This window comes from Saccopteryx bilineata, chromosome 5, assembly GCF_036850765.1.
Source record: "Saccopteryx bilineata isolate mSacBil1 chromosome 5, mSacBil1_pri_phased_curated, whole genome shotgun sequence".
Taxonomy (NCBI): domain Eukaryota; kingdom Metazoa; phylum Chordata; class Mammalia; order Chiroptera; family Emballonuridae; genus Saccopteryx; species Saccopteryx bilineata.
The window spans coordinates 25,610,568-25,635,758 of NC_089494.1; the positions used below are offsets into that span (position 1 = coordinate 25,610,568).

General features: G+C 42.7%; 1 protein-coding gene across 2 annotated transcripts in view; it reads left to right on the plus strand.

Annotated features, from left to right (window-relative positions):
- Positions 1-25,191, plus strand: part of LANCL1 (LanC like glutathione S-transferase 1) — a 51,539-nt gene that overhangs the window by 11,793 nt on the left and 14,555 nt on the right. For both annotated transcript variants that reach the window (XM_066279552.1, XM_066279550.1), the window contains exon 4: positions 22,456-22,663. In XM_066279552.1, coding sequence (XP_066135649.1) covers positions 22,456-22,663 — 208 coding nt within the window. The remainder of the gene's footprint in view (positions 1-22,455; positions 22,664-25,191) is intronic.

The window sequence follows — 25,191 nt, forward strand, 5'->3', positions numbered from 1 at the left end:
ATTCACTAGTCATACCTGTTAGCAATGAAGGTTGGTAAATGTAGTCCGTTAGCAGGGGTTTTGTTAGTGTTGGTAAAATAAGTTTGTAAATATGATATATATGTTTGCTCACTTGTAGTTTGCATTGGGTGTGGGGGACAGGCTCTAAGCAGGTAAGGTCCTTATAGCCTAAGGCTTAGTTTTAAGACTAAGCCTTTCCCACCCTAGGTGACTTTGTATCAGAGACTTCCTTATTTGTATATTGGATTAAAAGTTTTGGTTTCTACACTATAAAATGGGGCAGACCAGGAGCTTGCTCTCTCTTGGTTCCTGAGATTAGCATTAGAGGGGAGAACAGAGAAAGAGGAAAGCAGAGAGAGGCCATGTGGAGGAGAGGAGAAACAGCCAAGATGGCGGAGTGCTGAAGGAGAAGCTAGTTTGTGCAGAGTGAAGGAGGTGGGGATCAGAGATGAATAAGGCTGGTGAGCTAGAAACCTTTGATTCTAGGAAACTCAGATAAGTCAGTGGCTTTGAGAGTCCTGATTGGAAAGGGTAGTGTTTTCTCACTGTGTGTATTTCTTGCCTGCCAGGTACAAGCTAGGATAAAGATGATGGCCCACCAGTTCTTGGCTCTGTTGTTTCATTACTGTCTGTCTGAATCAAACCCAAACCTGCATGGGCCAGGTGGCTGTGATGGTGGGCATGGCTACTGGATTTACAGTTAGTAAAAGAAGGAGGAAAGGATTTGGGGACAAGACCCAGCAGTCTCTGCTATTATAAGTCTTATGTAATAAGAACAATGATCCTGCCTGACCAGGCAGTAGTGCAGTGGTTAGAGTATCAGACTGGGTCTCTGAAGACCTAGGTTCAAAACCCTGAGGTCACCAGCTTGAGCGCAAGGTCACCAGCTTGAACATGGGATCATAGGCATGACCTCACGGTGGCTGGCTTGAACCCATAGGTTGCTGCCTTGAAGCCCAAGATCTCTGGCTTGTGCAAGGGGTCAGTGGCTCAGCTGGAGATCTGCCCCCCCCCCCCCTATCAAGGCACTTATGAGAAAGCAATCAATGAACAACTAAGGTGCTGCAACTATGAGTTGATGCTTCTCATCTCTCTCCCTTCCTGTTTGTCTGTCCCTACCTGTCCCTCTCTTTCTCTCTCTCAAAAAAAAATGTGATCCTTATCTTTATTCCCATGATTGCACATGGATTTGGACAATGAGCTTCAATTTTTTTATCTTCAAAAGGGTCTCTAATTCTATCCACATTTTGAGAATTTTTGTAATTAAAATATTTGAGTCCTGGCTAGATACCTAGGTTGTTTAGTGTAGGGCAGGGGTCCCCAAACTACAGCTGGCGGGCTGCATGCGGCCCCCTGAGGCCATTTATCCGCCCCCCGCCGCACTTCTGGAAGGGGCACCTCTTTCATTGGTGGTCAGTAAGAGCAGCACAAGATGCATCTGTATCCTGTGCTCCTGGAGTACTGTATGTGGTGGCGCTGCAAAGCGTGGTGTCGCTCACGTACAGTACTACTTCCTGTGACGTGGGTAGCACGCATCACGGCTCTGGAAGTGTGTCATATCACTTGTTACGGCTAGCAGTGACAAATATGGAACCGGACATTGACCATCTCATTAGCCAAAAGCAGGCCCATAGTTCCCATTGAAATACTGGTCAGTTTGATTTAAATTTACTTGTTCTTTATTTTAAATATTGTATTTGTTCCTGTTTTGCTTTTTTACTTTAAAATAAGATATGTGCAGTGTACATAGGGATTTGTTCATAGTTTTTTTTATAGTCCGGCCCTCCAACGGTCTGAAGGACAGTTTTTATAGAACTGGCCCCCTGTGTAAAATGTTTGGGGACCCCTGGTGTAGGGAATCACCCATCTAACCTTGAACCCTCTATAACAGGAGTCGGGAACCTTTTTGGCTGAGAGAGCCATGAACGCCACATATTTTAAAATGTAATTCCGTGAAAGCCATACAATATGTTTAACACTAAATACAAGTAAGTGTGTACATTTTATGTAAGACCAACACTTTTAAAGTACAATAAGTCTCTGAATTCTTTTTAATAACGTTGTTATGCTGTTGCTAACCAATGATGAATAAAGTACTTCTTACCATTAGTGGGACTTCTGGTGCTGATGGCTTTGTAGTCTGGTTGATACGTGGTGAGGTTAAACTTTATGCAGTCATTGATACTTCCATCTGTTAAACGTGATCATAGGTTGGTCTTAATGTTCTTTAGATGTGAGAAAGACTGCTCACATGCATACATAGAGCCAAACATTGTCATTACAGCAATACATTCTGCAGTGTGTGGTATGTGACGGGAAGCACGTTCCAAGTTTTGACAATCCGCTGGTCCACGGGTTGAAGTGTTTTCATTTCTCCCCACTTGTGTTTGCTCGCCAACTCTGCTTGCTGTTGTGCAAGTGTTTTCAAATCTTCATTCAGTGACTTGAACTTATTCACCCACGTGTCTGAGGCCTTCAGGTCAGCAGCTTGTAGCTCAAAATCTCTGATGGAGACACCAGGGATGTAACTCAGGTCAGTACTGTCCACTGCACACTTGAGTGGATGGGTGATGAACTTAAAAAGATGAGTGTGCTCACGAAATTCTCCAAAGCGCGCTTTGAATGACTCCAGGAGATTAGATGTGAAGTCCGCTAGCTGCTGGAGATCAAGATGTTGAGCAGGGTCACTTTTTGTGCATGCATCTTTAAACTCTCCAAGTTTTTCAAAATCTAGTTAAACGACCTGTTTCAATGTCGTGGATGAAGAGTTTAAGTTTGTTTTCAAATGCAAACACTGCTTGTTGAAGGGATAAGACTGTATTTCCAATGCCTTGCATTTTCACATTGAGCTGGTTCAGATGTTCAGTCATGTCCATGAGATAGTAGAACTTCAGGAGCAGTGTTAGCTAACTCAGGATGCTCGACGTTTTTCATTTCAAGAAAAGTCCAGATTTCGCTCAGATAAGCCGCGAGACGGCTGAGCACCTTCCCTCTTGACAACCAATGCACATTGCTGTGCAGAAGCAGACCAGGATAATTATTCCCAGCTTCATCCAGCAGTATTTTAAACTGGCCATCTTTTAAAGCTCGGGCAACAATAAAGTTGACCACCCAAATGGCCAGTGACATCACCTCACCAAGCTGCTCGCCACACATCTGAGCACAAAGCGCTTCCTGATGTAGGATGCAGTGAAAACTTCGGATGGGTCTCTTTTCATGTTTACGAAGAAGCGCTACGAATCCTGTTTTTCCCCACCTGCACAGAGCACCATCAGTACACACCGAAATAAGTTTATCCACCAGTAAATTTTTTTCTTTAGCAAACTCAGTGAAAAACTTGAATGTCTCTTTCATAAGCAAAAAAGCAAGACTTTCCTCACATACTGTGTCACCAACAGCATACCTTGCAATCACACTAAACTGGGATAAATGGCTTACGTCTGTTGACTCATCCAAAGTGAGACAAAAGAATGGTGCTGCATTTATGTTGCCTCAATTTGATTTGCCATCATGATGGTACGATCGTGAACAGTTCTTGCCGGCAGAGGCATGTCTTGTATTCATTTGATTATCTTGTCTTTATCTGAAAAGTCATCAAAAAGTTCATTGGCAACATCAAGCATGAATGTTTTGGCATACTCCCCATCTGTGAATGGCTTTCCATTTCTCACAATTGCTAAAGCACCAGCAAAGCTAGCAAATTCCAGTCACCTTGTTGGGTCCAAACACGGAGTTGCTGCTGACTAGCTTGCACTCTGCACAGTAGCTCTTGACATGCTTTCTTCCTGCTGTCCCCCGCTGGATATTTCGATGCAAATGTAGTATGACGTGTGTCGAAGTGCCACTTTATATTGGACTGTTTCATCGATGCATTTTTATCATTACATATTAGACACACTGCAGAACCTACTCTCTCCACAAAGGCGAATTCCTCTGTCCATTCCTGCTGAAAGGTATGATACTTTTTTTCTTTTAGCCATCTTCTTCATCAAAAGGGTTTCTGCAGTTAGCTAGCTGACTACTTGATTAAAAGGAGGGAAGTTTACTTCCTGACCTCACACGACCCATGTATGTTACGCATTATCCAATAAAAATTTGGTGTTGTCCTGGAGGACACCTGTGATTGGCTCCAGCCACCCACAGCCATGAACATTATTAGCGTAGGAAATGAATGGATTGCAATACATGAGAATGTTTTATATTTTTAACGTTACTATTATTTTTGTACTTTTCCGAAGCTGGAAACAGGGAGACAGACAGACTCCTGCATGTGCCCGACTGGGATCCACCCGGCATGCCCACCAGGGGGCGATGCTCTACCCATCCGGGGCGTCACTCTGTCGCAACCGGAGCCATTCTAGCGCCTGAGGCAGAGGCCATGGAGCCATCCCCAGCGCCCGGGCCATCTTTGCTCCAGTGGAGCCTTGGCTGCGGGAGGGGAAAAGAGAGACAGAGAGGAAGGAGAGGGGGATAGGTGGAGAAGCAGATGGGCGCTTCTCCTGTGTGCCCTGGCTGGGAATTGAACCCGGGACTTCTGCATGCCTGGCCGACGCTCTACCAGTGAGCCAACCAGCCAGGGCCGTTACTATTATTTTAATTAAAGATTTGTCTGTGAGCCAGATGCAGCCATCAAAAGAGCCACATTTAGCTTGCAAGCAATAGGTTCCCGACCCCTGCTCGATGACTTGGATTGAGGAACTTTAGTTAAAAACCCTGAGTGAATGTCTCTTGGATGCAAACACCAAGAAAGTGTGAGTGAGTGACCTATGTGCAGACACAAAGGAATACATGTGAGCTGGCTTTAGAAAGTTAGCCTAGAGGTCCTAGATTGCTCCTTCCTTTGTGCTTGTTAGTTAGCAAAAGATAGTGTTCTGACCAAATTAGCCCTTTCTTCATATCAGCAAAAAGTTCATTAGTCATTCTTTCCCCCTTGTCACCTGGCCTCCTGTTAGGCAGATAAAATATATTCTCACTTTGTTAAAGATGGCGCTGCCCACGTGGAGGCTGTTACCCAGGTGATATTAATGTGTGTTAGGGGCAGGCTAGGGCAGGCAGGATCCTTGTGGCCTGGAGCTTGGTTTTGGGATTAAGCCTTTCCCACCCTTTTTGATGTGGAGTGGTACAATCCTATCATGCCTCAGATAAGTGACTTTGTATTAGAGACTTCCCTATTTTGCATATTGGATTAAAGGTTTTGATTTCTACACTATAAAATGGGGGCAGAACAGGAGCTTGCTCTCTTGGTTCCTGAGATTAGAGGAGAGAGCAGAGAGGAGAGCAGAGAGAGGCCATGCGGAGTAGGCCAGGAGAGGCAGCCAAGATGGCGGAGTGTTTAGTGAGAAGCCAGTTAGTGCAGAGTTTGTGCAGGGAGCTGGAAGGAGATGGGGAACAGAGGTGAATAAGTCTGGTGAGCTAGAAACCTTTGATTCTAGGAAACTCGGATTAAGTCAGTAGCTTTGTGAGCACTGAATGTGAGTGGGTTTTGGAGCCCAGTGTGTTTTTACTTGCCCGTCAAGTGCAAGCTAGGATTAAAGACTATGGTCCACCAGTTTTTGGCTCCGTTGTTTCTTTACCGACTGTCCGAATCCGATGCAAACCTGCATGGGCCAGGCGGCTGTAGTGGTGGCCCTGGCCTTGGCTACCGGCTTTACACCTCCCTCCCTTGTAATCCTGTTATCTCTGTTCTGTTTCTGATCAATAAAAACTAAGGGAGAAGGAGATTCAGGAGGTCTCTCTTTTGCCTCCCTTGGCAGGCCTCCCTGTCTCTTCCTCTTGACATAAATTTGTGTCTTGAGTAGGTTTTTTCCACATGGCACTGGTAGTTCCCAGTAGGCTGGAGTACTACAGGTTAGAGCATCATCTGGAAGAGCAGAAGTTACTGGTTTGAATCCCAGTCAGAGCACATACAGGAATAGATTGATGTTTTTGTCTCTCTCTCTTTCTCCCCCCCTTCCTCTTTCTCTAAAATGGATAAAATAAACATTACAATACTTTGAAATTTGCTAAGCAGTGTTTTACCTGCTCTGTGTTTCTAGAGAGATTCATATTTGGGTTTGATTCACAACACCTGTAGTCTTTTTCAATGTTTGTGGGTTTTTTTTTCATTTAAATATGTAATAGTCTTTTCATAAAGCCTGTCTTAGAAAGGAGGTATTATAAGAATACCATATTATAAATAGTTTTTCACAAGCCAAGTGTAATAAATCTAGAAGGAGACTTGTAGGGCCATTGGCTGCCACCGTCGTGGCCATGCAGGTGCAGGTTCCATTAGATTCGGACAGTAGGTAGAGAAACAGTGGAGCCACAAAATGGTGGGCCATTCCTTTATTCAAGTCTTGTGCCGGCTGACAAGCAAACACACAGGGAAAAAACACTTCCCTCTTCATTCAGAGCTACTCACAAAGCTACTGATACATTAACCGGTCTCACAACCAAAGGAATCTTCTCCAGTTTCTCCTAGAATCAGAGGCCTCACCAGTCTCAGCAGAGCTCACAAAAGCCCCTCTCCTTTCTGGTTCCCCATCTGCACACTTTCTCCCTTCTCTCCACACAAACTCTGCTTCTTCCTCAGTGTTGGTCAGATAAAATATATTATGCTCACTTTGTTAAAGATGGTGCTGTCCACGTGGAAGCCCATCACCCAGGTGATGATATTGGTTGCCCTTCCTGCTTGGGATGGGCGTGATTATATTAATGTGTGTTGAGAGCGGGCTGTGGGCAGGCAGGATCCTTGTAGCCTGGGGCTTGGTTTTGGGACTAAGCTTTTCCCACCCTTTTTGATGTGGGGTGGTGCACTCTCATGAGGAATTCCATTATGCCTCAGATAAGTGACTTTGTATCAGAGACTTCCTTGTTTGTATATTGGATTAAAGGTTTTGGTTTCTATACTATAAAATAGGGCAGACCAGGAGCTTGCTCTCGGTTCCTGAGAGTAGCATTAGAGAGGAGAGCAGAGAAAGGAGAGTAGAGTAAGGCCACGTGGAGGAGAGGAGAGGCAGCCAAGATCAAGGAATGCTTAAGAAGCCAGAAAGAAGGAGATGGGGAACAGAGGTGAATAAGGCTTGTGAGGTAGAAACCTTTGATCCTAGGAAACTCAGATAAGTCAGTAGCTTTGTGAGCACTGAGTGAGTGGGTTTTGGAGCCCAGTGTGTGTTTTTACTTGCCTACCAGGTGCAAGCTAGGATTAAAGGTAATGGCCCACCAGTTCCTGGCTCCGTTGTTTCATTACTGACTGTCCGAATCAAATGCAAACCTGCATGGGCTAAGCTGCTGTGATGGTGGCTGTGGCTACTGGCTTTACACTCAGCACTCTGCAGTCTCTCTACTCTCACTCTGCAACAATGGCTTCTTTCTCCTCCAGCAAACGTTAGCAAGGCAGTGGCCCTTCCCAAGCAGGAAGGTAATTTGCAATTTCACGGATCACATACCTCGTGCTGCCCAGCACCATTTTTTAACATTAAAAGTGAGCAAACTCCAAAAATACAGATTTTACAAACTCATTTGCCTAACAGACTGCAACTGCTTTGCAACTTAATTCTGTAAAAATTTAGTATTTTTTCATCTTGATTGAACAGTTATCTGCCTCCTCTTTCCACTTCCTCTCAAACTCTTGTTTGCTTGTCACAGAATTTTAAAGTCCTTAATTTGTTGGTGCCATGTATTGTTATAAAGTACTGCACCCCAGATTCTGAAAGGCACTGTACCTCACTTCATCGAGTCCACGTAGAGACACCCAGTCCAGATAAATTTTGAAGAGTTTTATTAAAGGAGGAAATTTTAATATGCCAGCCGCATATGGCTGACATGGGGCATCTGCAGGCCCAAATCGTGCAGCCCCAAAAAATAGTTCAGGGGCTGCTTATATACCCTTGATCACACGCGGGCGATCATGACATCATGGCACAATTATTAACAAGATTATAATATTTGTCTAGGGGAGACACAGAAACATTAAGACTTTCAAGGTAACACAATCAAAGATATTTACAAATCTTTCAGGGCTCCTCTTCCCTCACTAGCCTAGAGGTATTTTACTCTCAAGATTCCAGGAAAGGGAGGAACTACAATCAATGCAAGGTGGTATGTAAATTCTGCCTCCTATTGAAAGGGAAGAAGTTTCTCAGTTAACCTTAATCCTTTCAGAGAACTTAAAACCAAATGACCCTAGTCATCCTTGTAAGTCAGGAGACTTTTACATTCCTTTTTCTCCATTTTCCAAGGAAAGGACAGGAAAGCCTGACCTTTTCTTCCTAGAATATCAATATTAATTTGCAGCTTTTTGGTACCTTACAACAGTATCGGTCTATAGTAAACTCCATACTCCTGTGTCTGTGTGTCTGCTTCATGACTCTAAACAAAGATACAGTAATGTTCATCCATGCTATGCTTAGATTTGTCTGAGTTGCTAACTTGATTGTGAAAATGAAATGTTTTCAATGCTGCATATGTACTCAATACTGAAAAACTGGACTTTCATCACTTTCCCTATTTTCTGTCTTTTCAACAAAATTTGAGAATAATAATGACAGAGTACACATTAGAATTTCTGCTAGAGCACTTCTGTGTTTTATGTGCTTCAGAAAGCACTATGTGCATAATGCTTTATTGGTAAGGGTGATATGTACAGTTCTAAATAGAAATTTAAAGTAAGCAAACATTGTTGTAGAAAGTACTTTACATTCACTTTATAAACTATTTTACAACTGAAATACCTTGGCTTTTATTTTAAAATTGATGCCAGGGAAATAATCCAGTGATGAGAGTGATTAACTTAGGCATTTTATTCATTTATTTATTTTACACTTGAAAGATATATAATTTGATTAACCAATGTCATCACACTAAGTTCAACTTAAAATATAGATATAGATATAATTTAAAAAAAGAAATAAGGTAACAGTCTTATGGGAGCTTCATTGTAGATCACGGTCTTTCTCTTGATGCATTTAAGAATCTCTGTCTTTAACCTTTGCTATTTTAATTACAATTTGTCTTGGTGTGGACCTTTTGGGTTCATCTTGTTTGGGACTCTGAACAGGTGTGTCATCTTCCTTCACCAGGTTAGGGAAGTTTTCAGACATTATTTCTTCAAATAGGTTCTTGTTCCCTTGCTCTCTCTCTTCTCCTGATAATCTTGTGATATGGTTGTTGTGATGTTTGATAAGGTCCTTAGACTTTCCTCACTTTTTAGATTTTTTTTTTCTGCTCTGATTGGATGTTTTCTACTCTCTTGTCTTCTAATTCATGATTCTATCCTCTGCTGCATCTAACCAGCTGTTGATTCCTTCTAGTGTGTTCTTCATTTCAGATACTGTATTCTTCATTTCTTTTTTTTTTTTTTTTTTTGACAGAGACAGAGAGTCAAAGAGAGGGACAGACCAGACAGGAAGGGATAGAGATGAGAAGCATCAAGAGAAGCATCAATTCTTTGTTACGGCTCCATAGTACATTGATTGCTTTCTCATATGTGCCTTGACTGGGGGGCTACAGCAGAGCGAGTAACCGCTTGCTCAAGCCAGCAGCCTTGGGCTCAACCCAGCGACCTTGGGGTTTCAAACCTGGGTCCTTTGCATCCCAGTCTGATGCTGAGTCTAGCCACTGTGCCACCAGCAGGTCAGGCTGTGGTATTCTTCATTTCTCACTGGTTCTTTTTTTATGATATCTATATTCTTTTTCATGCTTATTATCTCTTTAAATTATTACCTGAGTTCATTCATTCTTCCCCTAAATTTTTTCAGCATTCTTATAACCATTGTTTTGTACTCTGCATCTGATAGCTTGGTTGCTTCCATTTCATTTATTCCTTTGCTGGGGATTTCTCCTTTTCTTTCATTTGGGTCATTGGCTGCCTCTTTCTATTTGTTTCTGTGTATTAAGTAGATCCACTATATCTCCTAATCTTGGTATGCTGGCCTTATGTGGTAGGTGTCCTATAGAGCTCATAGGTGCATTCTCCCTAATTACCTTAGCTAGGTGCTCCCAAAATATCCCTTAGGTGGATTATGTTAACCTTCTCGTTGTGGTTGTGTGTAAAGCCAGTAGCTGCGGCCACCATCACGGCCACCTGGCCAATGTAGGTTCGCATTTGATTCGGACAGATGGTAATGAAACAATGGACCCAAGAACTGGTGGGCCATTAGCTTTAATCCTAGCTTGCACCCGGTGGGCAAGAAATACACATAATGGGAAAACACTTCCCTTTCCATTCAGGGCTCCCAAAGCCACTGACTTAACCGAGTTTCCTAGAATCAAAGTTTTCTACTTCACCAGCCTTATTCACCTCTGTTCCCCATCTCCTTCTCTCTGCACTCTCCTGCACAAACTGGCTTCTCAGAAACCGAGAGAGAGCAAGCTCCTGGTCTGCCCCCATTTTATAGTGTAGAAACCAAAAACCTTTAATCCAATATACAAACAAGGAAATCTCTGAAACAAAGTCACTTATCTGAGGCATAATGGTATTCCTTCTGAGAGTGCACCACCCCACATCATGCAATCAGTCAAGGGTGTGGGGAAAAGCTTAGTCTTAAAACTAAACCTTAGGCCAGGGGTCCCCAAACAACGGCCCACGGGCCGCATGCGGCCCCCTAAGGCCATTTATCCAGCCCCGCCGCACTTCCCGAAGGGGCACCTCTTTCATTGGTGGTCAGTGAGAGGAGCATAGTTCCCAGTGAAATACTGGTCAGTTTGTTGATTTAAATTTACTTGTTCTTTAGTTTAAATATTGTATTTGTTCCCGTTTTGTTTTTTTACTTTAAAATAAGATATGTGCAGTGTGCATAGGGATTTGTTCATAGTTTTTTTTATAGTCCGGCCCTCCAATGGTCTGCGGGACAGTGAACTGGCCCCCTGTGTAAAAAGTTTAGGGACCCCTGCCTTAGGCTATAGCGACCCGGCCTGCTTACAGCCTGTCCCCCACACCCAGTGCAAACCATAAGCGAGCAAACATATATATCATATTTAAAAACTTATTTGACTAACATTGCATCTTGACTGCTGTTGGCCTTTCTGTGAGTGGAATCGACCCTCAGGGTGGCTTGCTATGAGGATCTGCGCTGACCACAGTGTACGAGCTGCTGTGTGGGGGCTGATCCCCCAAAGCGGAGTTGGCCCCAGCAGGTTCGAGTGCCTTTGTGCCACTTGGGGCATGCTGTGGTGTTATCTGAAGCTTGCCACCTGTTGTGTTAGGTCTGGGTCTTTTGGGGAGGAACCACTGTATAGGTCAATGTCACACACTGACGGTAACCCACCTTGGGCTACCAAGTGATAGGCAGTTTGTGGCCTCTGCTGCTGGGCGTGGGTGTGTATGGGAAGGGCCAAGCTCTGTACCAGTGTGGGCTTCCACCAGCTCTGACCTTACAGGCAGGTCAGCAAAAGGCCCAGCGCACCCCAATATTCAGCTCTGCCTGCTAGCTGTTCTGCCACCCACTGATGTTGCCTGGATTTCCTTGAGAGCCTTCCGGAAAAAATCTATAGAGTAGGCCCAGGCTGGCCACAGCCCACAGACTCCTCCACAAGGTGTGAACTCAGCATTGGGCCTCTTGGAAGATGTGGTTTGTGGGTCTCCTATTAGGGGACAAAGGGACAGGGGAGGGAAAATGTGGCCCCTACTCCAGAACCAGACAGCTCAGTGTCTGCCCAAGTCTTTGACAATTCCTGGGTTTATCTTAATCCCCTTAATGGTTCCCCAAGGCATAGCATACCAGGGGCCAAGGCTGGATACAACCAGCAGAGTTTTTTGCAGGACACAGGCTCAGCAGGGTGGGGCCTCTGGGAGTGAAAAGGATGAAGTTAGTGCACACCCTCAGGACTGCATGATCCAGGGCAGATGGCAGCTGTAGGCAGTGTGGACCCTTCAGTTCTCTCCTCGGGGTCATATAACCAAGTTCTTCTCTCTATGACTCTAGTTTGCTCTGAGTCACCTTCCTTCTGCCAGAGCCCAGGGTGTGTGGCTGAAAATGAGATTTTGTGTACTGGCTCTTTAACAAGAGACATGGGTTTCATGCAGACTCCTGTCTCTTCCTGGCAGGCAGAATCCCAGCTGGTTTTCACAATCAGGTGTTACGTGGGCTCCTCTTGTCCGCTCTGGTGCTCTGCGATAGGGAGCCTGGCCTGGGGTTGAGACCTTTGCTGCTCAGGCTGGGGCATTTGCGGCTGATACACCCCTCCAGATTCTCAGCTGCCACCCATGGGAGTGGGGCCAGCCCTTGCCCTGTCTCCACCCTTCCTACAAGTTTCTGTGTGGCTTCTATAGATCCTTGGTTCTGAGACTTGTGTTCAGCTAGTCTTTAGTTGGTTATTCAGGTCCATTAATCTGTAACTTAGTTGTAATTCCAGTTTGGCACTGGGGATGCTGAGTGTAGCTTCAGCCTACTCTGCAGCCATCTTGGTTCCCAGCGTAGGCTTTTAATAGTCAAGTGCCATTTTCACTAAACCTGCATATTTATACCAGTGGGATGTCACAGTGCAGCTTTACATTCTGTGTTCTTGGTTTTTACCCTTTTATTCACAACAGAGAGGTGAAATGCCTTGACTCTAGGAAATAAAAGAGGGAAGAATTTTTTACAAACCTCACAACCATCTCATATTGGTGAATGAGACAGTATTACCATAATTCCCTCTGATCTAGCTCATGCTTATCCAGGAATGAAGTGTTGTGAATAATCAACTTTCCAGGCAGTGATTGAGAGTTAAAAAGTGATTATTATATATTAATGTTCAAAAACAAGAATTTAATACTTAATAATAAACGATAATGAATAAATTTTGGTTCCCAAGGGAATGAGGATCAACAGTATGCAGTTTTTTGTGATCATTTGTAGGGCAAGAGTAAAGATTAAAACATGATTCTTATTAAGAAACTGTTATTAGGATTGCCATATGAATGACAGAAGTCAGAAGTTGTGTGCATGCATGCCAATAACTAACATTACATGCCAGGCACTGCTCCAAGTGCTTTGCGTTAATTAACTAGTCAAAGTCTCAGAAGAGCTCCAGGCATGGATACTATTCATACCCCCATTTCACAGATGAGAAAAGTAAAGCAAAGCGAAGCTGAGTACCTGTTCAAGGTTACAAAGCTAGTAAGTGACAAAGCTAGGATTCAACCCAGCATGATTGGCTTTAGAGCACCTGCTCTTTACTGAGAGATGGAGACAGTGATGACAAGATTGTGCGTGTGTGCATGTGTGTGTGCATGTTTACTCAGATGGAGTAATTTGAGCAATCAAAACATGATACATGTACAAACTTTTTAGAAATGGTTAATGACTAATCAGTTTTAAGTGTTTTAGAAAACCATAAGCCCTGATAAAACATGAAAGGAATTTGGAAAGAAAGGAAAATGGCTTGTTAGATAGGCAAGAGTATTTACTACAGTATTTAAAGATCTAGGAAAAAGTTATTTAGGGCCCTGGCCAGTTAGCTTAGTGGAAGAGTGTCAACCCAGTGTGTGGATGTCCTGGGTTCGATTCCTGGTCAGGGCACAAAGGAGAAGCAACCATCTGCTTCTCCCCCCTCCCCTTCTCTCTCTCTCTCCTGCTCTATCTCTCTCCCTCCTACAGCCATGGCTTAGTTGGTTTGAGCAAGTTGGCCCTGGAGCTCAGGATGGCTCTGGGGCCTCTGTCTCAGGTGCTAAAAATAGCTCAGTTGCCAAGCAATGGAGCATTTCCCAGATGGACAGGCCATTGCCCCTCTGAGGGCTTGCTGGGTGAATCCTGGTTTGAGTGCATGTGGGAGTCTGTCTCTCTGTCTCCCCTGCTTTCACTTAATTTTTTAAAAAAAGTTATTTGAGATTGGGCATAAAGTAAACCCTGGAAAGATGTATGAGCATTTGCAGCTAGGAAAATGAAATTTCCAGCATTGTCCTATAGAAGTTGTTTTCTCTCCTTATCCTGTATTAACATATTAGCATGGTTTCAGGATAGAACATTAACTGGGGGAAAACAGAAGCTTATCCTCATAATTGCTTGTATTTGAAAAAATTTATTGAGGATTTTTTTTAAGTGAGAAGAGGAGAGATAGACAGTTTTCCACATGTTCCCTGACCTGGATCAACCTGGCAACCCCTGTCTGGGGCTAATGCTTGGTCCAAGTGAGCTATCCTCAGTGCCTGGGGCCAGTGCTCAAACCAGTTGAGCCACTGGCTGCTATAGGGGAAGAGAGAGAGAAGAGGGAGAGAGAAGGGAAGAGAAGCGGATGGTCTCTTCTCATGTGTGCCCTGACTGGATCAAACCCAGACGTCCGCATGCTGGGCCGATGTTCTACCACTGAGCCAACTGGTCAGGGCTGAGGATAATTCTTGTGTGAAATATCACCCATGTCTGAAATCAACTGGTAACACCTGCAGCTGTTAATGAGTGATATTTGAAATAAACAGCTTCAGCTCTGTTCACTAAAAGCCTACTTTATAAAAAGAGTGCATTGAAATGTAATGCATCATTACATAGATATATGACATATGCCAACAATAAACATTGAATTGTTCATGTTTAGCCTTAATGCTTTTTTGGGAGATTTGCAAGAGTTCTTTCTGGTATGTGCTCCCAGTTTGGGGAGCATTTAGGTTTTCTAGGTATCCCATCAAGAATCCTATATATCTGTGCACAAGCAGCCGACAGCACAGAGAGTAGCAGGCAAGGAGGTTCCTGATGGTCAAGCCTGATGGCCAGTTACTGAGTGGTCTTAGATGATGGCCAAAGAGTCTTGGATTAGAAATAAGCATTTAGTAGAAACGATTGCTTCCCTTGCAGATAATATGGTAGAAGGGTTAAGTAAACCCAAGGGATGGCTGATCTCATTTGTGTCTTAAAGAGAGAATGAGGGAATGTGCTAGCCCTCATTTAATTTCATTTTTTTCCCACTCTTAACTATGATGATTCCTAAGGGAAATGATGATCAACTCACACTTTGAGGGGAAAAAGTACACACAGGACTCTGGAGGCTTTAGTTCTAAAAGAAATGACCCAATCTTCTATAACTAACTAACTGTGTTAATGAGGCTAAGATCAGCATATAGTTCCTCTTTTCAAGTGTTAGAGAACATTTTAAATAGGAGGCGGTGCTGCCTAATCCCTAGAGTGTATTATTCACTTGCACTCTAAATGTAAGTCTTTAAAGTGTTTTGGGATGCTGTGTCTTTCATCCGCCAAATGTACGGCCTTGGAGCTACAGCTTAGCATGTGGGTCTTCATGCCGCTGATACCGGGCATATTGGAAAGGAATCACTTTAGCCAAGTGTCTTTTCTTTGCAGTTCGATCTCATTGTCAGAGCCAGCATTTCTGTGTCTACTTTGAGCCCTGAACAAGTGTCCCTCACCTTCATGAGAAGCACCTATGCTTCCCAGTAGAAGCAGGTAGGACCAGCAGAGGGAATTCAGGGCACGGAGCTCCACCAGGTTCCTAGAGCCCTCCACAGTGACTACTAGAGAGAAATGCACCAAGAGTGTCGCCTGCTTTCTTTCTGCCTGCATTTTATATGACGTTGATGTCATTGTACTACGAGTTACTTTAAATTGCCAAGCCACTGAGCTGAAACAACTGTAAGGGTTAGATGCCAGTGCGCTTAGGTGAGGCCCAGAGAGCAGAATGAGTGTTGGTAGAGATAGAAGAAATAGCAGGAAGGAAAGAAAGAAGACATGTCTGAGCAATTTGATTTTTACAGACACCAAAGAGACTGGGGCTGTGTCTTGTCCTTTTCATTCTAGTAACTTTAGCACCTAATACAATGCTAGGTCCATACTTAGTGCTTACTAAATATACAATGTGTCCGCAAAATCATGGTGCACTTTTGACCATGGAAAAGTCACAGGAAAGCAACAAAAGACAATAGAAATGTGAAATCTGCACCAAATAAAAGGAAAACTCTCCCAGTTTCATTCTTATTCAGTGCAGTTCGATGTGGGCTCATGCACAGATTTTTTAGGGCTCCTTAGTTAGCTATCCTGTATAGCCTCTACAGACTCATCACTGACTGATGGCCTACCAGAACGGGGTTTCTCCACCAAACTGCCGGTTTCCTTCAACTGCTTATCCCACCGAGTAATGTTATTCCTATGTGGTGGTGCTTTGTTATAAACGCGCCAATATTCACGGTGCACTTTGGTCACAGATTCGAATTTAGCGAGCCACAGAACACACTGAACTTTCCTCTGTACCGTCCACATCTCAACCGACATGGCCGTGGGCTGCTCTGCTGTATACACAGTGTTACGTCATCATCTGCACATGCGCACATGCTGCCACATCATTCTACAGAAACTGGAGGGTTTTCCTTTTATTTGGTGCAGATTTCACATTTCTATCGTCTTTTGTTGCTTTCCTGTGACCGATCAAAAGTGCACCATGACTTTACGGACACACTGTATGTTGGATGGATGGATGCACGGATGCAGTGGTGGGATTCAGCTAGTTTGCACTGGCTCGACAGAACCCGCAACCTAACTTTTTGTTCAGTTCGGCGAACCAGTTGTTAAAATGACACTCATAATCAGGGCTCTCTCTAAGGTGCATATCTGGGCAGCCATCCAATGTGAAAATCACAAATTTACATTCCTTAATCTTTTTTAACCTTCATCTGCACAACAGCATATTCTAAGTGCCCATAATGATGTTCATTCCATCCATAGGTGAAGAAAATTGCAAGTGAGGACACCAATCAAGAATAATATGGAAATATCTTAAATAACAGTTTTATTATTTTTTCAAGTATTACTTAAATAATATTTTTCATTAATATTTTAAACTTCTTATAATCTAGTTTTGTATATATCTTTAATTGTTCTTATTTAAGTGTTAAATGCATGAAATAATAAACTACCTTTCAGTATATGTTTTTTTATACTTAAAATGGTTGTTAGAGCAGAGAACCAGTTGTTAAATTATTTGAATCCCACCATTGGCTGGATGGATGGATGGATGGATGATGTCCTGCCATTACCATTCTAGTTAACACCTATGCAAACTAGGAACTGTACCTTAAAACAATGGTCCCCAACCTTTTTTGGGCCACGGACCGGTTTAATGTCAGAAAATATTTTCACAGACCAGCCTTTATGGTGGAACAGATAAATGTATCATGTGACCGAGACAAGAGTCAAGAGTGAGTCGTAGACAGATGTAACAGAGGGAATCTGGTCATTTTTAAAAAGTAAAACATCGTTCAGACTTAAATATAAATAAAACGAAAATAATGTAAGTTATTTATTTCTCTGCGGACTGGTACCAAATGACCCACGGACCAGTACCGGTCCGCGGCCCAGGGGTTGGGGACCACTCCCTTAAAACGAGGTGTAATGGGGATAGGGTGAGAATTCAGTTCATTTCATACATTAGTCAGTTAATCACATCTCTTTCCCTTCAACCTCTGATGTAATTGAGAAATGAACAAGAATTAGATAGGGCTTTATAATTGGTAAAGTGGATAGAGAGCTTATTGTTTAGATCTGGATGTTGAGTGGCTTCCTCCTTGCCCCCTCATTTGAACTTCCCTCCTCAGCCTCAAACAGAGCATCTGGACAGCCCAAGGTATGGATTACCATGGAAACAGTGAGAGGAGAAGGCAGAGGGCCTGAGGACAGAGACATCCAGAAAGGAGGCCAAGAGTGAGGCCAGATAGCACATTTTCCACCCTCCCCAGTCAGAGGAGCCAGTGGGGGTGGGGGGGAGGAAGGCAGGAAATGGGAGAGGGAGAGTATGGTTCCCTCTCTTCCTCCTCTGCCCTCAGCTCAGGCATCAGTGATGAGACAGAGTGACTCAACACAGTGAGGTTCACATTGGGCATTTGGGGTTGGACATTTATTGAGTAGTTACTGGGAGCTAAGGACTGTTGTGTTAAGTAGCATCATTCACAGTAACAACGGAGTGCTCTTAATGACTGTGTGTGAAGGATTTATCACACATACAGCAGTCTGGATAGAAGACTAGGAGCCCTCCTTAATGCGACAGTTAGGAAGCAGTGCCCTGCAGGGCCTGAGGGAAGGAGGAGGAGAGCATGATGTCTTCTCTTTTTTCAATCTCTTTTCCTATTGGTCATCTCTGGAAATAGATTCAGGAGAAGACACATCTTCAGAGTGCTCATGTGCCCTCTTTAATTTCTCTTCCCCTCCTTTGTCTGTAGCAATACTATTAGATTAAGGCTGTGGAGTCCCGACTAGTTTCCTCCCAGATTAGCTGGATTAAAAGGACTGGAGCATTGGAAAGCCAGCAGCTCAGGATGCTCAGCTGTGGTCAGATGACTGAGCGGAAGTGCTAGTCAGTGCAGTGTTTACATGCAGGCTCCGCACAGCGCTGCACACAGTAACTGCAGTGACTGGCCAGGGGAGTCCTGCCCTAACGGCAACTGTAAGTTTGTTGTAGAAATGGAAATACACACACTCAGACACTCTTCGCAATTGAGAAACCATTATAACATAACGCGTTAGAAAGTACTAACCTGATATAGAAAGATGATCATCTTGTATAAAGTTAATCAGAGGAAACTTCACTTATATTTATAAATCTAAAAAGAAATAAAAACAAATTAATGAACATTTAAACAGTTTATTTGAAACTTAAAACAACCCATCACCCTCCTTTAGGGAGTTCATGTTTTCATATCACTCAGACGATGATGACTCAGTCTTGGGTGTTAGCTGAGCACCGCTACAGTTTGAACACGATTCCGCATACAGAGACCATGAAGACAGTTTGTAAAAGCCCTGGCCTGTAAGGAAATGCCTTCTAGAGCTGAACTACCATGGCAAAGATTTGTGTGGACTGTTTATAAGTAAATGAATAATGTTAAGGAGTAATCTCTGAGATGCAGATTACAGAAAAGTGTTTTGAGAGGCTCATGCATCTGTGGAGATTTTCATCGTCTCCATACACATTTCAGGCACACCGGGTCTTGATTGGTCAGGATGAATAGGACTAATGATCCCACAGAAATTCAAAGGCTCAATATTAATTACTTCTAAACAGCTGGCTATATTTATAGTACTACTGGGGTAAGTAGCTGACTGAGGATATTGCAGATTTAGAAGTGTCCGTAAGCTGTTTGCCCTCCCTTCCCAGACTGTTAGCTATGGAAGGAAACAATAGAAAAATCTGGTTCAGAGTTTCCTGAAAGCCAGAATGGATTTCTGTGACAGCAAAATTTTATTTGGTCTTCACAGTATATATTACTTTTCTTTCAAGTTGTTGTCAACATTTCCAAAAGAAGATTTCTATGAAAAACTGTGAGGCAGTGCCACGCTTTCTGAACTTCATGACAGAATAACATCTATGCTTTTGTTCAGAGGAGGGGCATCCTTAGAACGCTCTGTGGTGATAGAAACATTACTTTGCTACCCATTACGGTAGCCACTAGCTCCATGCGGCTATCGAGCGTTTGACATGTGGCTAGTGTGACTGAGAAACAGAATTTTAATATTGTTTACTTTTAATTAACCTAACTGCCTACAGAGGCTATCATATTGGGCATTGCAGTGCTGAGGAACCAAACAGGATCCATAAACTGGAAGGTCAAAATAATAAATGTCTGAGTTTCTTCTGGCCTCTCAGTCCATAAAGGAGGTGCTAAGCTGGTTTTAGTTTTTGCTCTTCAGTCGAAGGCAGCTCCCACTTGCATTGAATCAATGTTGCTTCTACTCCAGCTGCTCCTGAACTGCATCAGGGAGTCACTGACCACTTTGGTTAACACATTTTCCACACATTTGGAGGACATTTGTCCTTCTTCTCATTCCTGATGCGCTCCAGACTCATATATCCAGCCGCCTACTTGACCTCCCTACGGGGGTTTATAATGAATATCTCAAACCTGACTTCCCAGGTTTGGCTCCTCTCTGCCTCCTCCCCAGCAGACCCCATGTTAGATAGACACTTGTAGTGCTCACCATACCTGCTGTCCCTCTCCTTCTGTGCTCATGGGAGGATCAGGACCACCCACCCACACACACACATTCTAATTAGGTGAGGCCACCTGTTCTGGACCAGGGGCTGCATGTGGAAGTGGCATGTGTCACACCCAAGCCAAAGCATGTAATTGCTGGTATGATATCCTGCTGCCCTTTTCATATGGTGCATGTTCACACTCCATTCCCTAGGTAAAAGGGTAGACCTTCCAAATCAAGTCCTGCATATTCAATTCCATTTTGAAAGACCTGGACTAACACATATGGCCAACTTATCTTTTAGAAATGTTTTTATTGAGTACTACTCCTCTGTATAAACTGACAGTGGATTAGCATCACATCTAAGTTACTAAATCTGCTTTTTAATCTTTTAGTCCCCTCGCAGCCCAGCCTTATTAACCAGGTCATTCTCTAGGCTTCTGGTCCACAAGAAGTTGCTCAGATAATTCCACTTGCTGGGAGTATTCCCACTAGTTAGTTACCGGCCAGTTTCAGCCTCTGGTAGTTCTGCAGAGGTGATGTTATATGCAAGAATATTGTCAAAGGTTGGAAGCTCTAAGAATCAGAGTCAAGACATTCGGCCACAGGTAGTTCCTCCAGTTCTTTCTGTTATTAAATAGGGACACCTGGTTTATAATTGATGCGGTATTCAATGGCTTTCTTTGACTTAGGCATTCTGTCTTATTTTCCTAACCTAGACTGATATATAATAAGCTTGTTCAGGAAGATTTTTTAATTGGCAGCAGCAGCACCCCTCACTCGAAACCCTTTTTATCCTTGGGATTTTTGTGACAAGAAAGGTTGGACATTGTAAATTGCAACCAGCAGGAGATTGCTTAATCAAAATATGCACACACGCAGGCCCAGAATGAGGAAAGAAATAGAACCTGAGATGGTGAAGTCCCAGAGGCTGGCAAGATAATTCTTTGTTGATCAAAAAGAAAAAAACAAAATATTTTTTCTAAATGAAATATTGTGAGACTTTAGAAATGATTACCTGTTTTTCATGAGAAATGCACCAAATCTTCCAATTGCAAATCTTTATGGGTTTTGTTTGTTAAATATTTAGGCCAAGAGGAATCGTTGATAATGAGAGCCAAAGGTCTGCAAAGGAAAGCAATCATTGGGCTTGTAGTTAATCACTTTTTATTTTCTCAGATCTCAGTCATGTCATTATCTGGCGTTGGTGCTTACATAACTTGATCAGGGGAGTTCAGGCAGCCATGGGACTCAGAGGGCAAAATGGAAGGGTAATAGTTTACACTGATTGCCTGCAGATGCCTGGAGTGGATGAGACGAAGCCTATTACGGATCTAATTCTACAAGAAGCTCTTGACATTGATCATTTGTGAAAAGGAATTTTTTTTTTCTTACCCACATATGTGGTTTTATACACTTATGTCTACAAACCCTGAGCATTGGTACATCTGATCATCAGCTTGTGGAATTACTAACACCAAGCTACTTTGAAAAAGCAGGCAACATTATTAACTTTGGCAGGAAATGAAAATTTGGTCTTAATATACATGTGAAATTGAATTGTTTCTAGCACAAAGCTTTGGAGATTACCCATGCAAAATGAGAAAGCTATCTAAATTTAAAATTGCCCTCAGTACAGTGAAAAGTAATTTTGCAGACTGCATTTTTACTGCATTGAAATTTGTGAAGAGCTTGGCTCTATTAATTTAGATTTAAACAGAAGCTTTGTATCTTTTTAAAATGGTAAATGAGATGGAAAATGTACTTTAAGGAGAAAAATGAGTTTCTGGAAAGGCCGCAGGCAGGCTGCTTCTGCCTCGTCTTTGAGTCTGCCCTGAGACCAGGCGCCTTCTAGGGAAGGCTCTGTCTGCTGGGACAGGTGTTTGGAAGAAAAACAAGCAGACAGCGGCTCGGTTACACATCGCAGGCTTCAAGAGTGGGTAAGAAGCGGAGTAAAGCCCAAAGCAAAGGCCATTGGCAGCTTGTACAGTGTAGTTCCCAAAGAGGCTGGGTTCTCAGCAGAGAGAAGAGCTTGAGGAGGAATTGAATTTTTCTCAAATCTCAAGTAATTTAATAGTTTTCTTTTGATCCCAGCCTACAAGGATACCAGGGTGGGGATTTGGTTACTCTGCCTACCTTCTCATGCAAAAAACTTCTCGTTCCCTAGTCTTTGAATTCCTTTAGCTCACAAGACAAACATTTCTTGTTTGTTAAGAAAATGATTTGTTAAATGAATAAGTGAATGTTTATTTGGAACAGTAGTTTTGATTTAGCCATCAAGAAGAATACATTAACACAATAACCAGAGTGCAACCAGGATGAATCAGAAACTTGGCTTTAGAGTTCTTAGAGGATGTTAGAGTTACTATTTTAGGGTGACAATGATGTGGATGGACACTTAGAACAAGTCAAGCGTTTGCCCAAGCCTGGCTCTTAGAGCTGCCTGCTAATAAAGCTGAGTTTAGATACCAGAGAGTTTACATATTTATCACTCCTTATCAAAAATCCATACTTCTGAGTAGACAACATACTGAAATAATAGTGAGCTGCCCTTGTCTCATTTTTACATGATTTTCCTTTTGCTTTTCAGGTATTGCTGTGCTTTACTTACATCTCTACAATGTGTTCGGGGACCCTGCCTACCTACAGCTGGCACATGGCTACGTAAAGCAGAGTCTGAACTGTTTGTCCAGGCGGTCCTTCACCTTCCTGTGCGGGGACGCAGGCCCGCTGGCCACGGCCGCTGTGGTGTACCACAAGATGAACAGCCAGAAGCAGGCCGACGACTGCGTCACCCGGTAAGCAGCTGCCGTAGGAGGGCTTTTATCTCTGTGTCATTATGCATTCATTCTGGGTGTGTTTGCAAAAGAACTTTTACTGAATTTACTTTCAGCAATAAATCTTAGTACTGTCACTTGATCAATTCTTACATTCTTATGTTGTAGTTAAGGAACAACCGTTATAATCCCTATTTCATTGTGAAATCTAATAACACTGACATGTTCCAGATCAAACATCAGTTTCAGTAACAAAAATGAGATCAAAAGCTTAATTATATGATTACTAATCCAAGGGGCTATCCAAGATCAATACTTTGAAAAAATGCAGTTCACTTCCTGTGGTGGGTTGAAAGAGGCCTCCTAAGGGTATACAAACTGATGCAAAACTGCCTTTTTTAAGGACAATGATACACAAATCCAACTTGTTTTTAATATAAATCAGGCAAGCTTACTAGAAGCTGTGAATCATGAAGAATTACCAAACTTTTGTACTAATAAATTCCAGTTCTTGTTTTACTAGAGTTGAACGAACCCTTTCAGAGTTCTGCTGAGAGAGCTGCTGCCGTGCGGTTCTGCCTGCTGCCAGGTTCCCGCCGAGCAGGTAGCGTACGGAGTTACGTTGCCTGCAAGGTTTTTATTTTGTTTAGTCATTTCATAGATTTTACTTTTTAGAGTAGTTTTCAATTCACAGCTAGATTGCAAGGGAAGCGTGTAGATTCCCCGTAGGCCTGTGTCCCCACACATGCACACCTCCCCGTGTCTGCACCCAGCAGAGGGCTGCAGTGCTCACAGTGGTGGGCTGTGCTCACACACCGGCCCTCCCTGAAGTCCCTAGTCTCCGTGCAGCTCATTCTTGGCGGGTACCTGCTGTTGATTGGACACGTGTATAATGATATGTTTCCATTGTGATAGTACCATTCACAGTCATTTGCCCGGAAAATCCTCTGTGCTCTGCCTACCCCTCTTTCCTCCTCCCTAACCCCTGGCAACCATTGATTTTCCTATGTGTCCATAGTTTTGTCTTTTCCAGAGTCTCATGTCATTGGAATCACACAGGATGTAGCCTTTTCAGATTGCCTTCTTTCAGTTAGTAATATACATCAAGCTTCCTCAGGTCTTTTCTTGGCCTGATAGCTCATTTCTTTTTAGTGCTGAATAATATTCCATTGTGTACCAGTTTACTTACCATTCACCTACTGCAAGATATCTTACTTGCTTTCAACTGCTGACAATTATAAACTACTATAAACATCCATGTGCAAGTTTTTATTTGCACATAAGTTTCCAACTCCTTTGGGTAAATACTAAAGGGTATAATTTCTGGATTGTATGCTAAGACTTTCTGTAGTTTTATAAAAAACTACCAAACTGTCTTCCAAAGTACCATTTTGCATCCCCCAGCAGTGGGGGGAGTCCTGCTGTTCTACACCCTTGCCAGCACTCAGTGGTGTCCGTGCTCTGGGACGTTGGTCGTCCCAGTAGGTGTGCAGTGATACCTTGTTTTCATTTGCATTTCACTCTAACATGTATGTGGAACATCTTTCATATACTTATTTGCCTTCCGTATATCTTTCTTAATGGCTGGCTCTTAAGGTCTTCTGCCCACTTGAGTCCAGCAGCATTTTAATTAGTGACTGTCCCTGAGTTGACCATGGTTTCTGAATCCCACTATCCTTTCTTATAAATTACTGTTAGAATAGTAGTATGGTTACTGGTTTCCTTTGTTGAGGATCCCTTGGTTAATCTTTCATTGTGTGGTGATGTGTATTTAAACAACAGGCTTTTGGCCTAATATTTTAATAAGTAGACTCCCCCCCCCCTCAAATTTTATTTTGAAAATTTTAAACATATAAAAAAGTTGAAAGAACAGTTAACACCTGTATATCTACTGCATAGGCTTACTGTACTTGCTTTATCACAAACCGACCCATGTAACATTCCTCTCTCCATTATTAATCCTTTTGTGGGGCTGCATTTCAGAGGAAATTGCAGACATCAGTACACTTTCTTCTAAATACTTGAGCTTGTACATAATTTACTAGAGTTCAGTATCTGTTTATAGTTTTCTTCCTTTGATGTAAACTTTATACATAATAAACTCCCAGTTTTAAGTGTATGCATGCTGAGTTTTGACAAATACATATACCAGTGTAATCCAAACCTCTGTCAAGGTCTAGAAGATTTTTCCAATTTTTTTTCTGCCCCTTCCTCTGTCTTCTCCATCTGAAATTTTAATTACATGTTAGGCCTTTTGATATTGTTCTCGTCTCAGACTGTTCTTTACTTCAATTATTTTCCCACTCTCTGTTCTTAAGATTAGGTAATGTTGATGTATTCTCAGTTCGCTTGTAAGAAAGTGTCAATTTTTTCTGTTATATCCATTCTGCTGTTAAGCCCATCCAGTGAATTTTTTATGTTAGACATTGAAATTTTTAGTTCTAGAATTTACATTTGGTTTCTTTTTTCAAATTTCTTATTATGGGAAAATACATGTAACAAAATTTTCTGTATTAACCATTTTTAAATATACAGTTCATTGGAATGAA